Source organism: Salmo salar, chromosome 19 (assembly GCF_965601325.2).
Source record: "Salmo salar chromosome 19, fSalSal1, whole genome shotgun sequence".
Lineage (NCBI taxonomy): Eukaryota > Metazoa > Chordata > Actinopteri > Salmoniformes > Salmonidae > Salmo > Salmo salar.
This window is the reverse complement of record NC_138309.1, coordinates 83,128,912-83,154,120: the sequence shown is the minus strand read 5'-3', so window position 1 is coordinate 83,154,120 and position 25,209 is coordinate 83,128,912. Positions and strand designations below refer to the sequence as shown.

Below are 25,209 nucleotides of genomic sequence, written 5' to 3'. Positions count from 1 at the left end.
CAGGTTCTGCGGTGCTGGAGGTGTCAGGTTCTGCGGTGCTGGAGGTGTCAGGTTCTGCGGTGCTGGAGGGTTTGCGGTTCAGCGACTATATGAGACGAGTCAGCCTCTCCATGCTGGAAGGTCACTGTCCCCCCCCCAGGGTGTGGCTGCATTAACTTCCCTAACACTCTCTGGCACTAAGATAGCAGTTCTGTGACTGGGAGAGAGCTGGATAAGAGCTTAAGCATGGACTGCCTTCCTCACGGGCTCATCTTTGTAGAAGGCGCTATTATGGTTTTGTAAGCTTTTGACTCAGCAGAAATCGAGTGTACATGTTTTGATGTTTCCAGTATGACGTTTGTATCTTATAGCCAAAAAAGCATACCCTACAGTATTGGGCTCTTTGTTACTTTGGATTCCAATAGATAGGGGCTACTGTATATCTTCACAATTCGACTACCAGAATAGCATTAGAGGGAGGAGACCCCACTAGATCTTATTCAACAATGGGTGTTCCTTGAGGGGATTGTACCTCATCTTGTATTATAGTTCTAAACTGATCAGAGGTATTAGGATAAATTCTGGGTTATCACCACCGCTTCAGCTAGCTTCCACTGTCACATTGGGGCGGTAGGGTAGCCTAGTGGTTAGAGTGTAGAGGTGGCAGGGTAGCCTAGTGGGGTAGCCTAGTGGATTCCCTGTGGCTAAGTTGGTAGAGCATGGTGTTTGCAACGCCAGGGTTGTGGGTTCGATTCCCACGGGGGCCAGTACGAAAAAAAGAAGAAAAAAATGTCTTGGCTTGGTCAATGTCTTGAAACGTGGAGGGCCAGTTTTGTTATATATTTGGTTGCGGAATTGTATTGTTGGCAGTATGACAACAAAGAGGGGTTCGGTCTGGGCTTGGTTGGTATACCGAGGTATTTTGGAATACTGTTGGGTATGACTTTCAGTATGGGGGGAGTAGGAGTAGGGACATGCAAGGTCATGGCTACATTTTAAAAATGTATATGATCACAACTGAGGTTGGTTGTCGTGAGTCAAACAGTATCTCATTGACTTGACAATTTTATAATCTAGTAAATGTAATAGTAGTCTTACCATTATGACTCTACCTCCATTGTCTATGATTTATGACCCAGCTACAGTACAGTGATATGATATGACTAATGAATGACTGGTTGGATTAATGCAGTAGTTTTAAAATAATTTAATAATCCTTTTGGATGGCAAATTAGCTTTGTGATCCTCTTTTGATGGATTTCCCCACTTTACTTTACATAAAACCAGCCATAAAACTGTCCGATCGCGTCAACTGTGAGTGAATAAAATCTCTGGAGTATTTTTATCACTTTAAAAGGCTTCAAATGGCTGAGGCTGAATATAAAGAGGCAGTTATACTCCTAAACAAATAACACTTGTCCTCCCAAAATCCAGGCCCATCTGGGACAAAACCAAGCAGGATGCCGCAGTTTTTCTGTTGTATAACGGTCACTCACTCGGTTGGGCCTTCAGCTACAGAGAAAATAGCCGACCAAGCAACTGACGCTCTGCAGGTCTTCAGATACTACATTAGAGGGACAATTTAACATATTTGCAAACTCCCCTGCTTTAACTAAGCGTGTGCAGTGGGAGTGTTGTGGTCTTTGTGGTTGCCTGGGTATCTGAAGGGGTCTCAGCTCCACAGCTCTGTAGTAGCTGTGGACCCTGCTGTTTGGCAGTGCCACAGTGGGGAGTTTGGTCCCACAAACAGGCAGTTTGTTCCAACCATGGCGGCCCTCTCCCTGCCAGGGCTTCCCTGCCAGGGCTTCCCTGCCAGGGTGTCCCCGTATTGTCCATTCTTCCCAACAGCCGACCCCCTGCCAAATGCTCAATTGTATGGCCCTAGTCCCAACCTTCAATGACTGTCCCCCTTCTCTGGTGGTGAGAGCTAGGAAACATCCTAGGGTCGTTAAGCGGTAGAACCAGTGATCTACTCTGAATGCAACACGTAAAGTGTTTGTCCCATGTTTTATGAGCTGAAATAAAAGATCCCCAAAATGTTCCTTACACACAAAAGGCAGGATTGATTCTACATTTGCATTTTAGGTATCGATATGACATGTGGCGGCGCCTAATCAGTCAGTTCTGTACTCGCCTGGCTAGGGCTGGGCGATATGGCCCAAATATTATATCACAGTATTTACATTTTTTTTTTTTAAATGGACGTTATGACAGTATTATTGAATAGTTAAAGTTGTACATTTGCTTTATGAGTTGTGAGTGATCCTAGGGTGGAAACACATACATTCTTTCTCCATTCTGATTGGTTAATACTGTTCAATTCAACCAAAACAAATTTCAGCACTTTTATCATTTCTGCATTTCCTGCACTCAATTGCGGTGGTGGAAAAAATACCCAGTTGTCATACTTGAATAAAAGTAAAGATGCGTTAAGTGAGTCACCCAGTAAAATACTACTTGAGCAAAAGTCTAAAAGTATTTGGTTTTTAAATATACTTAAGTATCAAAAGTAAATGTAATTGTTAAAATGTACTTAAGTATCAAAAGTAAAAGTATAAATCATTTCAAATTCCTTATTAATCAAATCAGATGGCACTATTTTCTTGTTTATTTATGGATAGCCAGGGGCACACTCCAACAGTCAGACAATTTACAAACAAAGCATTTGTGTTTAGTGAGTATTCCAGATCAGAGGTAGTAGATGACCAGGGATGTTTTCTTGACAAGTGTGTGAATTGGAACATTTTCCTGTCCTGCTAAGCATTCAAAATGTAACGAGTACTTTTAGGTGTCAGGGAAAATGTATGGAGTAAAAAGTACAGTATTTTATTCAGGAATGTAGTGAAGTAAATGTTGTCAAAAATAAAAATAGTAAAGTACAGATAGCAAAAGAATATGACTTAAGTAGTACTTGAAATGATTTTTACTTAAGTACTTTACACCACTACTCAATTGAGGTAATTTCCACACTGCCACGTAGGGCTGCACGATATGGGCAAATAATATAGGACTTATTTTTAACCAAATGTTGCAATTGTGATTTGACTTGCGAATTAGAGCAAAACTGTTGGAATCATGGAAATATTATGACTATTCTAATTCTATAGTTAGAATATAATAGTGGGCACTTTGAATACAGTGTTGTTTGAGATGACAATGAATTAAAATGCATGGGGAGGAGTTATTGTGACAGGGTAGGAACTAAAGTGTTGATAAGTGTTTCCTAGGGGACCCTATAAGCTTTGGCTACATTGCATGTTTTCTCTTATCTACTTCATGTAGCTAACATATTCTTGCTTTGCATAGTCCTCTTTGATTTAGAAGATACTGTTGTACAAACAACATGCTGATTTTAGGTCTAAACCATCACTGGTATTATCAGGCTGTATTAGCTAGCTACGTTTGCTCTTACTCAGTGCATTTATTAGCTAGCTAGCTATTAGCATTAGCGGCTAACAATTAGCATCTCACAAGATTTAGGGCAACATGCTAAGAAAAGACAAACTAGCTGTTTGCTGATATAAGAAACAGAAACTAATAGTGTCATTATAGAACGCTAGTGGATTTATATTAGGATCAAAGTGAAAACAGTGTTGTTGTCATCAACATTGTTGCATGTGCTGCTTTGACCATGCAGACTGAAGGCAAGTGTCTCGTGGTTGAGGAGCATCAAATGCTCTCCTTGAGTGACAGGGGGCATGGCTAGGTCTGTGTGGAAAGTGCCACGGAGAGAAGGAGCGGAGAGAGATCACTCAAGTAGTGAAGTAAACTATAAAAATTGACATTACACATGGTGTATCACATTTAACAAACCAAACATTCAAATACAGGTATAAAACGTAAAGTAAAACCCAAACCGGTCTCTGCATCATAAAATACGGTATACCGCCCAGCCCTACGCCTGGCTGAGTGGGAGTGGGGGTGGAATGAGCGAGCTCGCCTGGCAAGCAGAGCGCAAAACCCGTGGGAAAATGAAACTTGGTAGTCTGCCTGGAAATTAATTTTCTAATATTTTTCATAAACATATTTGAGAGTGCCAACTTCAAGTACTTTAAGCACCTTAAGCTTGGGTAGGGATGTGTTGTGTGGGGTAGTGTAGTATTCGCTCAAGTTTTGAGCACAAATTTGTTTATATCCCTGTTAGTGAGCATTTTTCCTTTGCCAAGATAATCCACCCACCTGACAGGTGTGGCAGATCAAGAAGATGATTAAACAGCATGATCATTACACAGTGGCACCTTGTGCTGGGGAAAATAAAAGGCCACTAAAATGTCTAGTTCTATCACTCAACACAATGCTATAGATGTTTTGAGGGAGCGTGCAATTGGCATGCTGACTGCAGGAATGTCCACTGGAGCTGTTTCCAGATAATTGAATGTTGATTTCTCTACCATAAGCCGTCGTTTTAGAGAATTTGGCAGTATGTCCAACCGGCCTCGCAACCGAAGACCACGTATAACCATGCCAGCCCAGGACCTCCGCGTCAACCACCTTCACCTGCGGGATCATCTGATGAGACCAGCTGCCCATACAACTGATGAAACTGTGGGATTGCACAACCAAATAATTTCTGAACAAATTGTCAAACTGTCTTAAGGAAGCTTTATGTTCATCGTCATCACCAGGGTCTTGACCTAACTGCAATTCAGTGGGCAAATGCTCACCTTCGATGGCCACTGGCACGCTGGAGAAGTGTGCTCTTCACAGATAAATCCTGATTTCAACTGTACCGGGCAGTTGGCAGACAGTGTGTATGGCGTAGTGTGGGCAAGCGGTTTGCTGATGGCAACGTTTTGAACAGAGTGACCCGTGGTGGGGTGATGGTATGGGCAGGCATAAGCTATGGACAACGAACACAATTGCATTTTATTGACGGCAATTTGAATGCACAGAGATACCGTGACGAGATCCTGAGGCCCATTGTCATGCCATTCATCCGCCGCCATCACCTCATGTTTCAGCATGATAATGCACGGCCGCATGTCGCAAGGATCTGTACACAATTCCTGGAAGCTGAAAATGTCCCAGTTCTTCTATGGCCTGCATACTCACCAGACATGTCACCCATTGAGCATGTTTAGGATGCTCTGGATCAATGTGTTCCAGTTACCGCCAATATCCGGGAGCTTCGCACAGCCATTGAAGAGGAGTGGGACAACATTCCACATGTCACAATCAACAGCCTGAACAACTCTATGTGAAGGAGATGCTGCATGAGGCAAATGGGGGTCACACCAGATCCTGACTGGTTTTCTGATCCACATCCCTACCTTTTTTAAGGTATCTGTGACCAACAGATGCATATCTGTATTCCCAGTCATGTGAAATCCATAGTTTAGGGCCTATTTAAATTGACTGATTTTCTTAGGAGCTGTAACTCAGTAAAATTGTTGAAATTGCGTTTGTATTTTCTTTTGTGTGTGTGTGTGTGTGTGTGTGTATAAACCCTGTATTGCTGACACTATGTATTGGCCAATGAGAGGCTTTGAAGCCACCGGTTGTCTCTAATGGCATTCCTCTGAAGAAGCAGTCCTCCATAGGAATGAATGGAGTCCAACAGTATTTAAATTAAATGTTTCAAGGACAAAATTGGCTCATAATAAAAAATATATGCATTAAGGTGTCTAATAGAATAAACATGGCAAAAACAAATGTTTGGTGGGGTGTACCAAAAGGGAGGCACGGTGGCTTCAAAACAGCGCCCCTTGTCACTCACCGTGTGTGTGGGTATAACTCATTGGGTAGAACCCACATCCGTTGTGGCCACACATTGTGGGGGAAAACACATGACACAAACCACAAAGGGGATTCCTGGATGCTCCTGGGATAAAATGTCACCTCAGCCTGCCATCCATCCGTCCGTGATTTTGCTCCAGCCAGTCCGTTGGCGGCCATTTTCACTTCTCTATAAAAGCCTCTCCACCCACACCTCCAAAGACGAGCCAGGCTTCATTGTCTTCTTTAGTTAATCTCTCACCTCGTTGAGAGATGTATTTGGGTGCACCTCAATAGTCTGACTTTTTTCCACAACTGGGCAGGTGAGCGCAGTAGGGCATGGTCACCTATTCTGAGCCAGCCACAGACTATTGAGATGCAGCCCATGTCTGACTTTATAGCCTTTATGTTGGAGGCCAGTGGATTTCGGTTACATTGAAGAGCAAAGGGGCATTTTTTTTGTTTTTAGTTAGGCAACACTGTATGATCCACTATGCTGTTTACACTCTACATCTGTCATATCACTGAGTCGACAGTGAGACTTTGGCGGAGGACTGTATTGTGTGTTGCATAAAGCCAGGGCTGCCAGAGAGAAGCTGTATGTATGATTCAAAACAGCAAGAATATTTGCATGGGTTAACAGACCCATAAAGGTTGTTCATTTGCTCATAGACAAACAGATCATCGAGACACTGCAAACCATACCAGTTTCAGTACTGTATTATAACCAATGTGATTTTCATATGTGAACAGAGCGGTTTCATTTATCTTTCAAAGCTTCAATGTGGTGCCTCATTTTTAATGAAAAGCATTACTTGCGCATAACGCCCTGGAGGTTATGCCTGGCCTTGTGGCATTGCACTCCTAGGACAGATCCTCCTTTTCCTCATCTTGCCTCTTTTTTTTTTTATCGCTCCTTGCTTTGTGTAGAACGGATGGAGAGCGCTCTACTAAGCTACAAAGCACATCTTATGAGGGCCATAAAACTGAAATATGCCTTACGCTTTACAGAGACTGCCTCAGTCAGCATTTTGATAGAGGGCGGTTGGAGGCAGCTGCGTAGTGTTGCCGCGAGGCGTATTGATTAAGAAACAACTGCTGCCTGGGATGAACGAAGCCTGGCGTAATGGGATGCAGGCAGATGGCACGCCACTCTGAAATGGTTTGTTGGTACGCTCTTTATCGCAAGACGGTATCAAATTTTTATCCAATTCTCTGTAGGCGGAGAAAATCATCTCTTCAACAGTGAAGCCCAGAGCATATGCCGATTCGTCTAGCACTAGATTGACAGAGAATGGTTATTAAACAACCTGGTTGAAGCCTGAAATAACGAGACTTAGTAAATGTGGGCCTGAAGCCGATGTCAGGTCATACCGTCTGCATTGTGGGAGAAATGGTCTGTCCAATGGCAGGTCATAGTCTGCACTGTGGGTGGGACGAGGGAGTATTTATTAATTTTTTCATTGTGTAAAGAGCATGGACTTACTTTCTTTCTCTCCCTCTTGCAGTGCATAGAGGCCAAAAAGTACTGCTGGTATTTTGAAGGCGGATACCCCATCTACTTTATGTAAGTACCATCTGCCACAGTATGTATTGTACTGTACATAGCCAATTTTATGATATTGTGATAGGTAACAAGCCACATACCGCCAAATGGTGGCGTCTTATGAATAACCATCATTTTGTTTGATTTAACATTTCTATTCAGAGGAACCATAGTGTCTGAGGCAGTCATCTCATCTGAGTCAACACAAATGTCTTTTGTCAAGGCTTACCATACATATGTGTGAGAATGTGGCCATTTCACCTGTTAATGTCACAGTCCAGCAGGCTAAGCAATCTTGCATTTCCCTTCCCTCTGACCGGGGCCTTTAATTCAGACCCCATCTCCTCTGGTTAAAGCTGTACTATGCAGAAATCGCTCTGCCATTTCCTGGTTGCTAAAACTCTTGATAATTCGCCTAGTTTCAGTTTGTGACAAAACAAGCACAAGTGTTGATTTTGATTTATTAGGATCCCTATTAGCCGACAGCAATGGAGACAGCTAGTCTTACTGGGGTCTGACACACATACTGTAACGACAAAGATGTTACAGACAAAACACTTTACAATTTAGTGTGTGTGTGTGAGTCATTGTACCATCTAAATCTCTGAAATATATATATTCCATAAACAAAAATATTGTATTTTCAGCTGTTAGAAGCTGGTGTACAAAACAAAATAAAAGACCCAAAAACTAAACTTAAAAATGGGAAATATAGAAACACTGCACATAGAACAGATCTAATGTTCTTAGACTTGCTTTCAATTAGAATGACAGATCAAAATGTAATTATGTATCTTTCGTCTCCGTTTCATAATTTTCCTTCATGTCGCAAGAGGCTGAATGTAGCTCACAGGAGAAAGCATCCGAGCGAGCGGAATAACGCCCCTCTTTCTACATGTAGCCCAACGGTCTGCTTTGAACGAGTGACATTTTCCTGCCTGTAGCATTGAAGGCAAGTGTAGCCAGCGAGCATCTGGACTCCCTTGATTTAATTGTTTTTATTTTTTTATAAATGTGCCAATCAGCGTTGAGCTAAACTGAGTGAGCTCAACTCTGAATGGTCCTGGAGCACCAAAAAAAAAAAAAAAAAAAAAAAAAAAAAAGTGTCAAGGGAAGCCGGCTTGGATTTGGTGTCACTTGAATTGTTCCATCTCGTTGTGTTGTCCTCTGGTGGGTAGCTAAAATTGGCCTTTTTCTTAAATTAGCCATGATGGAGATAGGGATTTGGACTTGTGGTTTTACTTAATTCTCCGTACTGGCTAATGATTATAACGGCGATTCTGATCCAACCATTAATTCTTACATTGTTGTGCCTCTGGCCTGAGAGGATGTTAGTTCAATATGTAGCTAGATGTAGAAGGCTAATGTTAACTAGCTAACGTTGCCTATGAATACGCACGCACACAGAAATCAGAACCATGGACAGACACATATTTAGCTTATGTTGATTTGAACTACATTTGTTTTTGGTATCTTTTAGTTGTCACTGTATTAGACTAAGCAGAGGTGATTTGATGTTGAAATGATCCTGGAATAGTGGAAGCGGCTCTTGTTTTCTTTACGACTTGCTGTAACTCTCAGTGGTTCTAAGTCAATAGCGGTTTAGTTGTCCGAAAATGTCGGAAACATTAACTTGCTTGACCAAGCTATAGGTCATGTAACTGTCTGTTAATGTACATGCTATATGCTTTGTGGACTTGACTGGACAGAGGTTGCTATCCGGTTTTGTGATAAACAGGTGTGGTTAAATTTATTCTGCCACAGTCGTTTTGTCACGGTCGCAAGGCATATGAATTAACAACGCGGGGGGCTTGGCTTCCCCAATGATTTTACCCACACACCTCTACTGCTATAACTATATATATTTTCTATGTGAATTTGATCGCCCAAAAAGTTACATGTTGCAGCTTTAAGCTTCCCATCCATTCTCCCTCGCTGGTAACTACCGGTGTCGGCCATTGTTCAATAAAATGAGTGTGTGCCTCTGAAGATATATATCATGTAGGTAATGGAATGAGGGTGTGCACCTCTGAAGTGATATATCATGTGGGTAATGGAATGAGGGTGTGCACCTCTGAAGAGAGATATCATGTAGGTAATGGAATGAGGGTGTGTGCCTCTGAAGAGATATATCATGTAGGTAATGGAATGAGGGTGTGCGCCTCTGGAGAGATATAACGTAGGTAATGGAATGAGGGTGTGTGCCTCTGAAGAGATATAACATGTAGGTAATGGAATGAGGGTGTGCACCTCTGAAGAGATATCATGTAGGTAATGTAATGAGGATGTGCACCTCTGCCTTTAAGCGCCTGACTGTGGACCACATATGCCCCCTGGTGCCATGCCACTCTCTGTCTATTCCCCTACTGTCTCCCTCTCTGTATCCAGCTTACTGTCAAAAATGATAACAATCCTTTAAAAACACAAAATGAGTATGTAGCTGCTGTGCTATCAGAGTGAAACTACACAACCCATCATACACAGACCAGAGTGAAACTACACAACCCATCATACACAGACCAGAGTGAAACTACACAACCCATCATACACAGACCAGAGTGAAACTACACAGACCAGAGTGAAACTACACAGACCAGAGTGAAACTACACAGACCAGAGTGAAACTACACAACCCATCATACACAGACCATCATACACGGACCAGAGTAAAACTACACAGACCAGAGTACTGTGTGTACTGGCAGCACTGGTGTTCAGTCTTTACATGAGGAAACAGTGGGTGAATCAGATCATGCCTCCCAGCTGTTTACTGTCCAATGGTGTCTATGGGTAAAGGGGGGGGGGGCAAGTCTTAAAGTCCCAGCCCTGGTTAGAGGGCAGATCATCTGGGGCTCCTGATTAATGCACAGGTCTCTGACTGCATGCTCCAGAAGGGATTCCCCTCGCCCACAGCCAAACGCCAGAGCTTTGTGCTTGGGGCTTTAAAAGATGCAGGTTCCCCCTAAGGGGCCAGGCAAGAGTTCACTGAGCAGGAACCAATTATAGATAGCGCATTTCTGAGGCCTGGAATAAGTGTTGGATTTTCATTTGCATCCACCCCGCTGTAGCGCTAATCATTCTACCCATCTGGATTTAATGCCTCCAGCCACGGCGAGTGTGACGTCCGGGGACATATCGTGCCGTAGCAGCGAATGACGACGTGGCGGATGGAATGCGGCTGGGTTATGTACAGTGGTAATGCAATGAAGGGCTTTTGAGGCATTAGGAAAACGTGGCCATCAGTTGGAGAGAAGCAAAGGCAGAAGTGTTGGTTTGACACTGATCCCGTTCCCACACCTTCATATACACACACGTGCCTGGTCATTGCTCAGCCCCACTGCAGCCTAAACTTTGTTGTGAACGTTCAGAGGATGATGTGGCGATCCCTGTTGCTTCCTGATATCAACCCTAATGTCTCTATCACTGTCATTTCTCTCCCACTGTCAGGGAAATTGCTCGTTGCCAATTGAGTGTGTGTGTGTGACTTTTGCAGATACCCAAATCACTGCTTCTTCTCTCAAGCCATCAGTGTTTTTCTAGTAGGTGAGTTGCCATGTCTCTCACATGTTTACTGTAGACATTATTAAAACATACAGTCCCCGCCGGTGGCCACCGTCCACTGATGGCACACACTTGAGTTAACTGTCACATCAGTGTTATTCTGTTCTCTGATTTCAGCATTAGTTCTGCTTTCCCTCTCTCTCCCTTCCTCTTGCTCTTCTGTCTCTTTTCTCCCCCTCTGTCGCTCTCTCTCTTTCTTCTTCCTTCCTTCCCTCCTCTCCTGTCTCCTTCCTGCCTTCCCTCATTCAGATTAAACATTTGTGTTAGGGTAAAATCCAGGGTTTCATGATTTAGAGGACCTTGGCTCGGCCGCACCAGTTCGTAAATCACTTCATCTCCTTCTCTCGTTTCTCTTATCAATGTACTGAAGAGTGGGCCTATTCTGAATAATATCTGTCCAAAGGCAGCAGCGGGAGGCAACAAAGTGAACCTAGTTTTTGTGTACACAGCAGGTGTGCCTCATAGGGGCATGAAGAATACAGGTGAGGCTGAGTTTTTTTTCAGAATGGGAGCCTGCTGGAGCGGCTATATGGGTCCAGAATGGGAGTCTGCTGGAGCGGCTATATGGATCCAGAATGGGAGTCTGCTGGAGCGGCTATATGGGTCCAGAATGGGAGTCTGCTGGAGCGGCTATATGGGTCCAGAATGGGAGTCTGCTGGAGCGGCTATATGGGTCCAGAATGGGAGTCTGCTGGAGCGGCTATATGGGTCCAGAATGGGAGTCTGCTGGAGCGGCTATATGGGTCCACAATGGGAGTCTGCTGGAGCGGCTATATGGGTCCAGAATGGGAGTCTGCTGGAGCGGCTATATGGGTCCAAAATGGGAGTCTGCTGACGCGGCTATATGGGTCCAAAATGGGAGTCTGCTGGAGCGGCTATATGGGTCCACAATGGGAGTCTGCTGGAGCGGCTATATGGGTCCACAATGGGAGTCTGCTGGAGCGGCTATATGGGTCCAGAATGGGAGTCTGCTGGAGCGGCTATATGGGTCCAGAATGGGAGTCTGCTGGAGCGGCTATATGGGTCCAAAATGGGAGCCTGCTGGAGCGGCTATATGGGTCCAGAATGGGAGCCTGCTGGAGTGGCTATATGGGTCCAGAATGGGAGCCTGCTGGAGCGGCTATATGGGTCCAGAATGGGAGCCTGCTGGAGCGGCTATATGGGTCCAGAATGGGAGCCTGCTGGAACGGCTATATGGGTCCAGAATGGGAGCCTGCTGGAGCGGCTATATGGGTCCAGAATGGGAGCCTGCTGGAGCGGCTATATGGGTCCAGAATGGGAGTCTGCTGGAGCGGCTATATGGGTCCACAATGGGAGTCTGCTGGAGCGGCTATATGGGTCCAGAATGGGAGTCTGCTGGAGCGGCTATATGGGTCCAAAATGGGAGTCTGCTGGAGCGGCTATATGGGTCCACAATGGGAGTCTGCTGACGCGGCTATATGGGTCCAAAATGGGAGTCTGCTGGAGCGGCTATATGGGTCCACAATGGGAGTCTGCTGGAGCGGCTATATGGGTCCACAATGGGAATCTGCTGGAGCGGCTATATGGGTCCAGAATGGGAGCCTGCTGGAGCGGCTATATGGGTCCAGAATGGGAGTCTGCTGGAGCGGCTATATGGGTCCAGAATGGGAGCCTGCTGGAGCGGCTATATGGGTCCGGAATGGGAGTCTGCTGGAGCGGCTATATGGGTCCAGAATGGGAGTCTGTTAGACAGCTAATTCTTTATCCTCAATATAGCAGGGGGTGTAAAGTCATAACCCAGCTTACACATAGAGCTGGTTGGGGTATTCATTATTTTCCTTTATATAACTATACTTAGGTATTCACATCCACTCCATGTGCATCTATGTTTCTTCAACAGTTCTATCCTCCCAGAGACAGTGGTCCCAGACCACATAGACAATTCAGAAATGCCTATAGACTGCTACTTCCTATACATATCAAACACCCCGTGTTCAATAACACTCATATTATTAGTAGTACTCCGAGACTAAGATGGGTGGTGGTGGACCGAACCCCTGGATAACGTTATAGATGGGTGGTGGACGGAACCCCTGGATAACGTTATAGATGGGTGGTGGACTGAACCCCTGGATAACGTTATAGATGGGGGGGGGGGGGGGGAGTCTGCTTACACAGAACTGGACAACTCAACTCACATTCACTCCACATTCACACTAGAGCTAGTACCCTGATGACTGTAGTATGCTAAACTCTCGACAAACCATTTTTGTGTGGACCTCGCTTTGTGTGCAGGGGCATTGTCATGCTGAAACAGGAAAGGGCTGTCCCCAAACTGTTGCCACAAAGTTGGAAGCACAGAATCGTCTAGAATATCATTGTATGCTGTAGGGTTAAGATTTACCTTCACTGGAACTAAGGGTACTAGTCCAAACCATGGAAAACAGCCCCAGACCATTCTTCCTCCTCCACCAAACTTTACAGTTGGCACTATGCAGGTAGCGTTCTCCTGGCATCCACCAAAACCAGATTAATCCGTCGGAGTGCCAGATGTTGAAGTGTGATTCATCACTCAAGAGAGCGCTTTTCCACTGCTCCAAAGTCCAATGGTGGTGAGCTTTTAACCACTCCAAACAATGCTTGGCATTGCGCATGGTGATCTTAGGCTTGTGTGCGGCTGCTCGGCCATGGAAACCCATTTCATGAACCTCCCAATGAACAATTGTTGTGCTGACATTGCTTCCAGAGGCAGTTTGGAACCCGGTAGTGAGTGTTGCAACCGAGGACCAATTTAAAATGTTTTTTGTTTTTTATATATACGCACGTTGGCAGTCCTGTTCTGTTTGCTTGTGTGGCCTACCACTTCGCGGCTGAGCCGTTGTTGCTTCTAGACGTTTCAACTTCACAATAACAGCACTTACAGATAACAGGTGTCTAGCAGGGAAAAACATTTACGAACTCACTCGTTGGAATGGTGGTGTCCTATGACTCTGCCACATTGAAAGTCACTGAGCTCTTCAGTAAGGCCATTTTACTGCCAAATGTTTGACTGTGGAAATCACATGGATGTGTGGATGCATGGATGTCAATTTTTATACACCTGTCAACAATGGGTGTGGCTGAAATGGCCGACTCCACTAATTTGAAGGGGGTGTCCATTTTTCATGACTTGAAATCAAAGATCCCAGAGATTTGTTCTAAAAGCTTATTTATACATTTTTTTTTAGCAAATTTCTTTATCCCTGTTAGTGAGCATTTCTCCTTTGCCAAGATGATCCATCCACCTGACATGTGGCATATCAAGAAGCTGATTTAAACAGCATGATCATTACACAGGTGTGTCTTGTGCTGGGAACAATAAAAGGCCACTTTCAAATATGCAGTTTTGTCACAACACAATGACACAGTTTTGCAATTGGCATGCTGACTGCAGGAAAGTCCAACAGAGCTGTTGCCATATAATTGAATGTTCATTTCTCTACCATAAGCCACCTCCAATGTTGTTTTCGAGAATTTGGCAGTACATCCAACCGGCCTCACAACCGCATACCATGTGTAACCATGCCAGCCCCGGACCTCCACATCCGGCTTCACCTGTGGGATTGTCTGAGACCAGCCACCCAGACAGCCAATGAAACTGTGGGTTTGCACATCTGAAGAATTTCTGCACAAACTGTCTCAGGGATACTCATCTGCCTGTACTTCGACCTCACCAGGGTTTTGACCTGACTGCAGGTCAGCGTCGTAACAGACTTCAGTGGTCAAATGTTTACCTTCGATGGCCACTGGCACGCTGGAGAAGTGTGCTCTTTACGGATTAATGCCGGTTTCAACAGTACCGGACAGATGGCAGGCGAGTATGGCGTTGTGTGGGCGAGCGGTTTGCTGACATCAACATTGTGAACAGCGTGCCCCATGGTGGCGGTGGGTTTATGGTATAGGCAGGCATACGCTACGGACAACGAACACAATTGCATTTTATCTATGGCAATTTGAATATACAGAGATACCGTGACAAGATCCTGAGGCCCATTGTCATGCCATTCATCCGCCGACATCACATGTTTCAGCATGATAATGCATGGCCCCATGTCGCAAGGCTCTGTACACAATTCCTGGAAGATGAAAATTTCCCAGTTCTTCCATGTCCTGCATACTCACCACACATGTCACACATTGAGCATTTTTGGGATGCTCTGAATCTACGTGTAGGACAGCGTAAGAGCGTCTGCTAAATGACAAATTTAAACAAAAGTAAAATAATGTATATAAGCGATGTGCAATTTTGAGATAATGGTGCAGAGTTAAAGTCCATAGATGAGAGGACCATGTGGACGGTTGGTGAAAGCCACAGCACAGGGAAAGAAACTGTTCAGGTGGTGGGAGGTTTTGGTCACGCTTGACCTGAACAGTTTGCGAGAGGAGAATCTTTGGAAGAGGACGTGGAAGGGGTCGGCGACTATCTTTCCAGCACGCTCCCTTGCCCTGGAGTCGTGCAGGAGCCTCTTAGCAGCCCGGACAATCCGTTGCACTGATGGAGGAGGTGAGGATGGACTCTGATGGTTGTTTTAGAACTTAATCTGTACACACAGAATTCAAAAGGAGGACTGAGGACAAAAACACCATGCAATCACCAAACATTGCACATACATTTCACTGAGGGAAAACCATATATTTTTTTATAGTGATTGTCTGATTGGGAGCTACCATAGTCTACATCGTCTTGTTTATATTTTTACATTGGAAGTTTTATTAAATAGAGTCAGTAATACAGGAGTCAAATCGCATACAGTCTCATCAGATCAGATGGTATCAGCAAGCCAGAGTCATCTGTGGAAAGAGCACAAGAGTAAAGATATAAGTGCAAACAGAATAAATGTTTCATTCAACATCCGATTCCACCTAAAACAATGACATAAGCCCCGTCCCAATTCATCTCTGCTCAACTCCTCACTTCCTCTTGCATCCTTCTTAAAACCCATTTGGAGGTCTTCGGTCTCCTCCCAATGGGGTTTTAGGAGGCCCGATGGTCAGTCCTTGCATCTATAGCTCTGTCTATGAATTTGACTGGTTACATTTCTCCAGCCCCGTCCCTCAGATTTTTACGAAACGGGCTAGGAGAACTCTTTTGTTTCAACTGCTGATTGGCGCTTTAAGAAACACATAAATGAGCATACATGTATGTATTAAGCATACGTGACTGTTGTGAGGGTGGTGCCATACCTTTTAGATCCCAGTTGTGACATATGTCTTGACCATCCTCTGGCTGTTCTTCAGGCAGATGTCTTGACCATCCTCTGGCTGTTCTCCAGGCAGGTGTATTGACCATCCTCTGGCTGTTCTCCAGGCAGGTGTCTTGACCATCCTCTGGCTGTTCTCCAGGCAGGTGTATTGACCATCCTCTGGCTGTTCTCCAGGCAGGTGTCTTGACCATCCTCTGGCTGTTCTCCAGGCAGGTGTCTTGACCATCCTCTGGCTGTTCTCCAGGCAGGTGTATTGACCATCCTCTGGCTGTTCTCCAGGCAGGTGTCTTGACCATCCTCTGGCTGTTCTCCAGGCAGGTGTCTTGACCATCCTCTGGCTGTTCTCCAGGCAGGTGTCTTGACCATCCTCTGGCTGTTCTCCAGGCAGGTGTCTTGACCACACTCTGGCTGTTCTCTAATCAGTTGTAGCACTGGAAGGTGTCCCAGGCACTGTTTGTGACCATGTCACCTTCCTCAGAACCAGTGAAGAGCTCCAGGTTTTTACAGTTGGGTATCAGTATAATCTATAGACAGGGCAGAACAATACAGGAGACATTTGTATAATCCATAGACATTGGTACAAAAGGTAAACAAAAGTATGGCACTGGAGTTTGAGGAAGGTGGAGCGATGCATACAGTGCTTTAAGAAAGTATACAGACCCCTTGACTTTTTCCACATTCCAAATTGATTAAATTGTATTTTTCCCCTCAATCTACACACAATACCCCCATAATAACAAAGCAAAAACATGTTTTTGCAAATGTATTAAAAAACAATTTACGTAAGTATTCGGACCATTTTACTCAGTCCTTTGACACTACAAGCTTGGGACACCTGTAATTGGGGAGTTTCTCCCATTCTTCTCTGCAGATCTTCTCAAGCTCTGTCAGGCTGGATGGGGAGCGTTGCTGCACAGCTATTTTCAGGTCTCTCCAGAGATGTTTGATCAGGTTTAAGTCCAGGCTCTGGCTGGGCCACTCAAGGACACTCAGAGACTTGTTCCGAAGCCACTCCTGCGTTGTCTTCGCTGTGTGCTTAGGGTTCTTATCCTGTTCGAAGGTGAACCTTCGCCCCCAGCCTGAGGTCCTGAGTAGATTTTCATCAAGGATCTCTCTGTATTTTGCTCCGTGCTACACCGCCACACTGGGTAGCACAGAGCAACACTTTAAGAGCATTGAACTAATAATGGCGCTGACTAGGGAAACGTTCCCGCTGTTCTAACAGATAGCTGGACAATAGACTTGCCTCAATACATTTGACGATAGAATTCTCCCCCTACCCTCCATCTAGGCAAGTCTATTGTCCAGCTATCTGTTAGAACAGTGGGAACGTTTCCCTAGTCAGCGCCATTATTAGTGCAAGTGCAAGCACAGTGCAAGTGTCTCTCTGTGCTACCCAGTGTGGCGGGGTGGGGGTCCACCACCCCTCCCCCTCCTCCCTTCCCCATGGGCTAGGTCTGTCTTCTGTGCACAGCTCTGTGGCCCATCCCATGCCCCCTGCCCTCATGCATTCAACCTTGCACACTTTCAGTGGATACAGCTGGAGAAATGCAAGGCAATCTCATTGTGCGCCACTTGGAGCCATGACCAATATATATTGTCCTGTTAATAACAGGGTTAATAATGAACTCAACAAAAACAGAACGTCCTTTCACTGTCAACTGGGTGTATTTTCAGCAAACTTAACATGTGTAAATATTTGTATGAACATAACAAGATTCAATAACTGAGACGTAAACTGAACAAGTTCCACAGACACGTGACTAACAGAAATTGAATATTGTGTCCCTGAACAAAGGGGGGGGGTCAAAATCCAAAGTAACAGTCAGTATCTGGTGTGGCCGCCAGCTGCATTAAGTACTGCAGTGCATCTCCTCATGGACTGCACCAGATTTTCCAGTTCTTGCTGTGAGATGTTACCCCACTCTTCCACCAAGGCACCTGCAAGTTCGTGGACATTTCTGGGGGGAATGGCCCTAACCCTCACCCTCCGATCCAACAGGTCACAGATGTGCTCAATGGGATTGAGATCCAGGTTCTTCGCTGGCCATGGCAGAACACTGCCAATCCTGTCTTGCAGGAAATCACTCACAGAATGAGCAGTATGGCTGGTGCATTGTCATGCTGGAGGGTCATGTCAGGATGAGCCTGCAGGAAGGGTACCACATGAGGGAGGAGGATGTCTTCCCTGTAATGCACAGCGTTGAGATTGCCTGCAATGACAACAAGCTCAGTCCAATGATGCTGTGACACACTGCCCAGACCATGACGGACCCTCCACCTCGCTCCCACTCCAGAGTACAGGCCTTGGTGTAACGCTCATTCCTTAAACGATAAACGTGAATCCGACCATCACCCCTGGTGAGACAAAACCGCAACACGGCAGTGAAGAGCACTTTTTGTCAGTCCTGTCTGGTCCAGTGACGGTAGGTTTGTGCCCATTGGTGACGTTGTTGCAGGTGATGTCTGGTGAGGACCTGCCTTACAACAGGCCTACAAGCCCTCAGTCCAGCCTCTCTCAGCCTATTGTGGACAGTCTGAGCACTGATGGAGGGATTGTGCGTTCCTGGTGTAACTCGGGCAGTTGTTGCCATCCTGTACCTGTCCCGCAGGTGTGATGTTCGGATGTACCGATCCTGTGCAGGTGTTGTTACACGTGGTCTGCCACTGCGAGGACGATCAGCTGTCTGTCCTGTCTCGCTGATCTGTGAAGTTATTTGGATTTTTACGAATTATCTGTTAAAAACAGGTCCTGAAAAAGGAACTTCAATTTTTTTTTGCTGAGTTTCTATCTGTGAGAATATCCAAGGGGCTTTTATATAATTCTAAATGAATATTAATAATAATCGCTTTGTTTAAAAAATAACAATATTTAAGATTATTTCGTTTTCAAATAATGTAAAATGAGCCATTCTTGAACATGGGGTGAGACATTGTTACTAATTTGTAAATAAAGCCAGTTTGTTATTTATTTCTGTTTTTAGAGGGAGAGAAACCAAAAACCTACAGTCATCTCATGGGTCTCCCAGTCGAGGCCGGCACAGGTATTAAACCAGCATCTGTAGCAACACAGCTATGCAGTGTTTTAGACCGTTGCGCCACACAGGCGCTGTACAACATGACTGGTTGGGAGTGGGCTACAGTACTACAGTAAGGGCAAAATAATCCTAATAAAAGAATAAAAACCTTAGTGTAACAACAGTTTTAGTAAGTAATACTGAAGTCGTGCACAATTATCAATTTTTATTTAGGTTTATGTCGCCCGTTCATTGTCAGTTAGAGACACAGTAGGACCCAAAAGCATAATCAGTGCTCTAACTCCCACTTGCGCTGGTCTGGAGCAATGAAGTGGTGACGCAGGGTACCGTACTAAACCACAAATTACCTCTAAGTTCCGCAGCATAATCACACAACTTTTAGTGGCGTAACCACTGTCGGTCCACTTCATCTCTATTGTTTATCAATGACTATCACATTCGGTATAGAACCATCTTTCTAACCAATAGTAGAAGCAGCTTTGGATAAACTACATAGCTAAACGTTAGTTAGCTAGCGTTTAGCTTCCTAGCTCACCTAGCTTGCCTCATCAAAAGCCTGCTTCAATAACGGAAGACCAAATAACTACCTACTTCATGAAATCATAGTTGGTTAGCAAGTTTCTCTACCGAAACTATCGTATTTACCTCTTTTTTTTTTTTTTTCAGCCAACGTTCACCGTCCCTTTTCATTTCCATGGTCAAAATTCCGGTTAGAGAGCATTCAAGTCGTGATTCGTTCAAAAACCTGACCAATTGCATTTCAGTAGACTATAGGCTACTGAAGTAGGCTATGTTCATTGGCTAGAATTTCCCCGTTATGCAATTATAGTAAGTAGTTAACCGATATTTCAAATTTGTGCGGCCTTTTAAGCGTTCTAGTACAGTTAACTATTTAACACACACACACATGGACGCAGCGGTATAAGGCACTGCATCTCGGTACAAGAGGCATCACTACAGTCCCTGGTTCGAATCCAGGCTGTCTCACATCCAGCCGTGATTGGGAGTCCCTTAGGGCAGCGCACAATTGGCCCAGCGTCATCCGGGCCGTCATTGTAACTAAGAATTTGTTCTTAACTTGCCTAGTTAAATAAAGGTTACACACACGCACTGACCCAAAAGTTATTTTGTTGGCATTTACGTATGTCCCCATTACCAGTAAAACATAATCAAAACCTATTTCTTTCACTTACTTGATGTGCTGTTTCGTTCAGTCGTTAAATTCTCAAACACTATTTCATGTGTCAAATAAGCTTGTTGACCAATCAGGACCTGAATGCACATCACATAATAATTGAACGCATTCATACATTTTTTACGTAGTTATTACATATAGTGTAATCAATCACTCATTTCATATGTCACAACGATTCATTGATACGTATGCTATGATGCTGGTAAAGTTGTCTCGCGCATCTACAGTGCTGGTCATTTAAAAAATAAAAAAGCTAGGTAGCTCATGGATGCAAAATATGTCCTTCCCCCAAAACATAGCAAAACAACATCTGTTTCAGTAGCTGTAGTTAGCTAGATAACTATATAGCTAGGTGTCATCATCTAAAATAACCCACATTTATAAGACAGTTCTTATTTGATTAATGGTGGACTTTGCAGTTAGCCTTCAAAATAAAAGTATGGCATAATTATACTATTTGTATTCATTTGCATCGCTGTCAATGACATACTTTTATTTTGAAGGCAAACCGCAAATTACACTATTGTGCCTAATCCTTATTGTGGCTAGCTTCACAACACATAACCCGGTCCGGTCGATCCTCACCAGCCAGATGAAGCTAGCTGGCTGCTTATAACTTTAGCTTTGGGCAACAGGGTTAAGTAGCTGGCTAGCTATTTATTTTCATGAACTAAAGTTAAATTTCAATAGACGAAGAACAATAAGTGGCAACCTAGCTAATACTTACTCACAAGGATTCCTAAATCATTGCTAAGAATTATGAAAATGACTGCAGTTTCTTCTGGTCATTGTTTTCAGGCTAGTTGTATTGGTGCTAGCTAGGTACCAAGCTAAAGCTAGCTATCTCAGAAGTTGCGGTCGAACAAAGGATGCTTTATTACCAACACGGTATTGTAAACACACCGTTCGTAAATCTTTGGCAAGACTTAGACATTTCTGTCTCACAATGATCAACAACCAACTTGACAGAGCTTGAAGAGTTTCAAAAACGTGCATAATATTGTACAATCCTGGTGTACAAAGCTCTTAGACTTGCCCAGAAAAACTCACAGCTCTAATCGCTGCCAAATGTGAATACTTACAGTTGAAGTCGGAAGTTTACGTACACCTTAGCCAAATACATTAAACTCAGTTTTTCAAAATTCCTAAGATTTAATCCTAGTAAAAATTCCCTGTTTTAGGTCAGTTAGGATCATCACTTTATTTTAAGAATGTGAAATGTCAGAATAATAGTAGAGAGAATGATTTCTTTCAGCTTTTATTTCTTTCATCACATTCCCAGTGGGTCAGAAGTTTACGTACACTCAATTAATATTTGGTAGCATTCTCTTTAAATTGTTTAACTTGGGTCAAACGCATCAAGTAGGCTTCCACAAGCTTCCCACAATAAGTTTGGTGAATCTTGGCCCATTCCTTCTGACAGAGCTGGTGTAACTGAGTCAGGTTTGTAAGCCTCCTTGCTCGCACACGCCTTTTCAATTCTGCCCACAAATGTTCTATTGGATTGAGGTCAGAGCTTTGTGATGGCAACTCCAATGCCTTGACTTTGTTGTCCTTAAGCCATTTTGCCACAACTTTGGAAGTATGCTTGGGGTCCTTGTCTATTTGGAAGACCCATTTGCGACCAAGCTTTAACTTCCTGACTGATGTCTGGAGATGTTGCTTCAATATATCCACATATTATTCCATCCTCATGATGCCATCTATTATGTGAAGTGCACCAGTCCTTCCTGCAGCAAAGCACCCCCACAACATGATGCTGTCACCCCGTGCTTCACGGTTGGGATGGTGTTCTTCGGCTTGCTAGCCTCCCCCTTTTTCTTCCAAACATAACGATGGTCATTATGGCCAAACCGTTCTATTTTTGTTTCATCAGACCAGAGGACATTTCTCCAAAAAGTACAAACTTTGTCCCCATGTTGTAAACCGTAGTCTGGCCTTTTTATGGCGGTTTTGGAGCAGTGGCTTCTTCCTTGCTGAGTGACCTTTCAGGTAATGTCGATATAGGACTCATTTTACTGTGGATATAGATACTTTTGTAGCTGTTTCCTCCAGCATCTTCATAAGGTCCTTTGCTGTTGTTCTGGGATTGATTTGCACTTTTCACACCAAAGTACGTTTATCTCTAGGAGACAGAACGCGTCTCCTTCCTGAGCGGTATGACGGCTGTGTGGTCCCATGGTGTTTATACTTGCGTACTATTGTTTGTACAGATGAACGTGGTACCTTCGTGCATTTGGAAATTGCTCCCAAGGATGAACCAGACTTGTGGAGGTGCCCCTGAACAAGGCATTGTTCCTAGGCCTTCATTGAAAATAAGAATTTGTTCTTAACTGACTTGCCTAGATAAATATAGGTAAAATAAAAAAAAACATTCAGGCATTTGGAAATTGCTCCCAAGGATGAACCAGACTACAATTTTTTTTCTGGGGTCTTGGCTGATTTCTTTTGATTTTTCCCATGATGTCAAGCAAAGAGGCACTGAGTTTGAAGGTAGGCCCTGAAATACATCCACAGGTACACCTCCAATTGACTCAAAAATGTCAATTAGCCTATCAGAAGCTTCTAAAGCCATGACATTTTTTTTTAATTTTCAAGGCTGTTTAAAGGCACAGTCAACTTAGTGTATGTAAACTTCTGACCCACTGGAATTGTGATACAGTGAATTAAAACAGAAATAATCTCTGTAAACAATTGTTGGAAAAATGACCTGTGTCATGCACAAAGTAGATGTCCTAACCGACTTGCCAAAACTATAGTTTGTTAACAAGAAATTTGTGGAGTGGTTGAAAAACTAGTTTTAATGACTCCAACCTAAGTGTATGTAAACTTCCGACTTCAACTGTATGTAAATGAGATTTCAGGCTGTAACACAACAAAATGTGGAATAAGTCCAGGGGTAATGAATACTTTCTGAAGGCACTGTCGGCCTATCTGTGAATATGTCAAGTGAGCATGGGCAGCTAATGGCCATCAATGCAAAGACAATTTAGTGGAAGATGCTGTCCTAGAGCCTACAGTATATTCGGATGAAGTACCAGTATTATAACAAGCTCTAAAATGTTACCCACAGGAGTTTTACAAAATCAATGTAGGACAAGAAGGATATCATACATTAGGCATGTGTTACCTCCATCTCCGGAAATGAGTTCATTTTTGTTCCTGTGTAACTGAGGCTTAACAAGCGAGGTGACATCTCCGTAAACATGTCATGGGCCTGCGTTGCATCAATTACAAGGCCACTGGTCTATCATGAGCTGTGTCTCACTCAAACCCAAGGACACAATTTAACATGTTAAGTCTATACTGAACTACAGTGGGGGAAAGAAGTATTTGATCCCCTGCTGATTTTGTACGTTTGCCCTCATTAAAATGCAAATGAATTTATAACATTTTTGACTTGTGTTTTTCTGGATATTTTTGTTGTTATTCTGTCTCTCACTGTTCAAATAAACCTACCATTAAAATTATAGACTGATCCTTTATCAGTGGGCAAACGTACAAAATCAGCAGGGGATCAAATACTTTCCCCCCCACTGTATATCATAATATAACCTATTCTAATAGATTTGATTCTTAAACAAATACACTGTAAGCAAACATTTACATTTTTAAATTGTCTGTACTTTGATACTGTATTGACATTGATTTTCTTATAAGTGCACAGTTCACTATCTAGAGCCTATGCTGTAAATGGAACATAGTAGGCAGCATCTTTGGAAAAAGGGTTGATGGGCACAAGGCCAGTCGAGGAATTCTTCCAGAGGTTGCCCAACAAAAGCCTTTGCAATCTCGACGCTTTGCTCAAAGTACCAAGCTGTTACAGATCAAGACTTTCCATGCCCTGGCCTTTAAAAAGCCTTCTGGTCAAAGCAGAGATCACTCTTGCTGAGTAAGAACATTGGCCTGTTCTATTCAGACTTTTCAGGCTTTGTTTGAAACCCTCAAAGGGTGTTCATTGCCTTAGGTTGGTCAGAAATGTGTGTATGGTGCTTGTTGAGTATAAAAATATGGTTGACAGTATAGTATGTACCACAGCTCTTTTCAGGGATTGCTCAAAACGTTGTTTGACTGTTCAAATCAAACAGGTCCTCAAACTTATTTAAATTTCAACCACCCAATACACTTTGACATATACTACTAAAATAACCATGGCAGAACTTCATTTTGCCGGAGGAGCTCCTTCGAATATCAATTTTGACAGTTAGGGAGGGTACATTGACGAAGGCGTGACGGGTTCAGTGCTGCTCTGCTAGATGTTATTGACGCTATCTCTGAGTGGACGGCAGAGGAGGATAACTGCTCATGGACTCATCCAGCCTGAGCTTGCCACACTGCAGGTTGATTGAGTCCTATTCAGTGGCTGGTCCTGCCTGTTTAAAGCTGAGATCCATGATGAGACACAACCGCTGCCCCAGGCACATTTTTGTAATTCTTTTTGTTTTGAGGAATTTAGCATACAGCCAACAGCGGAGTATTTACTATCATATGTGCAGTGATGTCCAAGTGAAAAACTGTGTTCGTTGTTTGAAGTAAAATCTTTGTTGTAATATAGCAAACGGAAGTGTCAGTTTCACTATATGAATTGCAGCTTGTAAAGGGACATTACACTCCAAAAATAAGCTGCGTCTCAGGCCATCGGTTGTGTAGATCCAGCTGAATGGCTCAACCCCAAATTAAATAAAAAGATGAGCACTGCAAATTTGGAAATAACATGGTGCTCAGTACTGCAGTATAGGAGCTAACTGGAGCTGTATACAGATGCCATTTTGACATTTAAACTACTCTTGCTGTGGTCTTGTTGAAAGCTTCCATCTCTGTGCAAAATCATTCCATTTGGCTCTGGTAATGTCTTTGTCATTGGCTCTCATTGACTATGTTAATGTCTTCGGACATTTATCCCACTGGTCCTTAATGTCCTTTTTTATGTGTTGAAATTAACTGGAAAGTATTGTTCTTAGACTGGTTAAG

At 43.7% G+C, this 25,209-nt stretch overlaps 1 protein-coding gene across 1 annotated transcript in view; it reads left to right on the top strand.

Moving 5' to 3' along the window:
- The window catches only part of LOC106579691 (WW domain binding protein VOPP1), a 61,234-nt gene that overhangs the window by 2,084 nt on the left and 33,941 nt on the right, over positions 1-25,209 (top strand). Inside the window, exon 2 of the mRNA XM_014159824.3 lies at positions 7,203-7,261. Coding sequence (XP_014015299.1) covers positions 7,203-7,261 — 59 coding nt within the window. The remainder of the gene's footprint in view (positions 1-7,202; positions 7,262-25,209) is intronic.